Source organism: Galeopterus variegatus, unplaced genomic scaffold (assembly GCF_000696425.1).
Source record: "Galeopterus variegatus unplaced genomic scaffold, G_variegatus-3.0.2 Scaffold9518, whole genome shotgun sequence".
Lineage (NCBI taxonomy): Eukaryota > Metazoa > Chordata > Mammalia > Dermoptera > Cynocephalidae > Galeopterus > Galeopterus variegatus.
In genome coordinates, this window is record NW_007735629.1 from 39,284 (window position 1) to 41,697 (window position 2,414).

Here is a 2,414-nt window from a genome sequence, read left to right on the forward strand (position 1 = left end):
AAAAAAAAATTCATGTTCAAAATTCTCATTATTCTTTTAAAATGCAAAAGCATCAAGTAAAATTAAAAAATAAAAAAGTTATCATAACTTACATTTATTTTAGTATTGAAAAGAATGTGCCTGTAGGCCTGGGCTTTGCATAAAATAGCATTAATCAAGATGATAACAGGATCATACTCGATATATTTGTCTACAGGTTTCTGGCAGGATTTCTGAAATGATGCAAGATAATATTAGAACAGGCAAATTCATACATCCTAAATTCTTAACGGATTTCAAAACAGCAGAGTCTATTTTGAACTTGTACAGCAATAAGGCCACACCAGCATTTATTCAAATAAACTTTTATTCGGATACAAATGTTCATCTATATAAGAAATTGTTTCAGAAATGAGTAAATATAACTTTCTAGGCTACAAATATTAATATTTTAACCTCATATTTAAGAAGCTAAAAAGATATCTGATTTAAAGACTGATTTTAGGTAGGAAAGTAGCCCAGAAGATTCTACTTTCAATTTGCAAGAATTCTATTTTCAATTCTACTTGCAATTTCTAGAAATTGTTATAAGAGGAATACATTTATAATGTACTTTCACTGATAAATTGTTGGCTAGATGGCCCCTAACTCTGTGGTTCTTGAAACACAATTTGGAGAAAAGTGTTCAGCAGAGTAACTGTGCCCCTGAGGTTCTNAAAAAACGAAGGAAGCAGGTGATCTAGAAAACTTGTCTAGTAGGTTAGTGGTAGAGCTGAAAATTTAGTCTCAAGTCCTGTATTAACTAGCTTCTCTTACCAATGATTGACACCATGTCTTGATTTTAATCAGAATAGTTCAGCACTAGCTAACTAAGAAAGGCAAGCGGGGGTCTCCTTACCTAAAGAAGCAATCGCAAACATTCTATAGAAATCCCACTCCTTAGCATATCTGATCAAGTCGTCAGGGGCTGTGTTCTGGTTTGAATCCTGAAGCTGCCACCACCTCAGGTATGCTTCACAAAGCAGACAAAACATGCAGAGTTTTCCATGGATCTACAAAGATACTGCTGTTCAGTTAGGTAAAGAAACACTTAGTTGCACTTGACATCAATAGGCACAGGTGTAGCTAAGTACATGTGGCTCTGAAGAAGACCCGTCTCCTCACTTTTCAAATTCAGGACTGCCCAATAAATCAGTGGTTCTTAATCTGCAATGTCTATCGCATGGGGAGATTCTGCAAAATACTATGTGTAGGCCCCAGTCCTGATTCAGATTTTTTGGTAATGAAACCTAGACATGTGTATTTTTTTTTTCCTTTTTGTCTTTTTTCATGACTGGTAACGGGATCGCAACCCTTGGTGTCACGCCCGCACCATGCTCAACCAGTGAGCGGACCGGTCTCTATATGGGATCCGAACCCTCGGCGGGAGTGCCGCTGCGCTCCCAAGCGCCGCATTCTACCGAGTGCGCCACCGGGCCGGCCCTAGACATGTGTATTTTAAAACAGTTCCTGGCGGGTTCTAATGTGCACCCCTAGTTAAGAATCTCTGCTTTAAGTAGTAGTAGTTCACCTTTTATTGTATTTTTGAAATGTGCCCTATACACAGAATAAAGCACAGAATTTGCGTGACTCATGTATAGGTGGGGCTTGGAAGGCTGAACCACCCCCACCCTGGTTACTCATTTTGGGGGGTTGGGCAGGATAAATAAATTGCATGGTTACTGTCCATGTAAGCCCAGACTTAGGGTTGACAGATTCAGCAAATAAACACAGGACACCCAGTTAAACTGGAGTTTCAGAAACACATGAATCACTTTTTAGTATATGTCCCAAATATTGCATGGAACATTCTTATACAAAACAATTATTCACTGGGTATCTGAAACTCCAATTTAGCTGGGTGTCCTGTATTTCATTGGTCAACCCTATCCAAACTATTAAAGAGTTTACAATTTAATACGCTAAAAGTATATTTTGAAAAGCCCAACTTTGTAAATTAGGACGTTTCTGATTAAACTCAATGCTGTTTACCTCATACATTCCTTTAATAGCAGAGTGTAAAATATAATAAATTATGTTTTAAAATGTTTCTTTTAATGTTTGATTACCTCTTTTAGGTATAATTCTCTCCCTACCTGGATACGTTTAATTCTATTTTGCTCAAAATCAGTGATGTCTGTTTCAATAGGTTACCTACTAAAAGGCAATCCAGATCATGGTTTGTCACTTTCCTGCCAGTGACCACAATCTTAAACATTCACTAAGCATTGTGCACCTTTTTAAACCAACACCTGTTATTTATAGAAACTTCCAGACATGTTGATATAAAAGACCCACCCTCGAGTTAAAATATTAAAAAAAGAAAAAAAATTCTTCATGTTCAAAATTCTCATTATTCTTTTAAAATGCAAAAGCATCAAGTAAAATTAAAAAAT

General features: G+C 36.5%; 1 protein-coding gene across 5 annotated transcripts in view; it reads right to left on the reverse strand.

Annotated features, from left to right (window-relative positions):
- Positions 1-1,181, reverse strand: part of ARV1 (ARV1 homolog (S. cerevisiae)) — a 17,732-nt gene extending 16,551 nt beyond the window's left edge. For 3 of the 5 annotated variants that reach the window (XR_552126.1, XM_008593679.1, XM_008593678.1), the window contains exon 1: positions 878-1,178. Coding sequence is in view for 4 of the 5 variants with exons in the window: in XM_008593679.1 (XP_008591901.1) it covers positions 878-1,013 (136 nt within the window). In the remaining variant the exon portion in view is untranslated. Of the gene's footprint in view, positions 1-877 lie in introns of all 5 variants that reach the window. The other 2 variants (XM_008593677.1, XM_008593680.1) reach the window with 2 other exon arrangements.
- Positions 1,182-2,414: the final 1,233 nt, after the last annotated feature.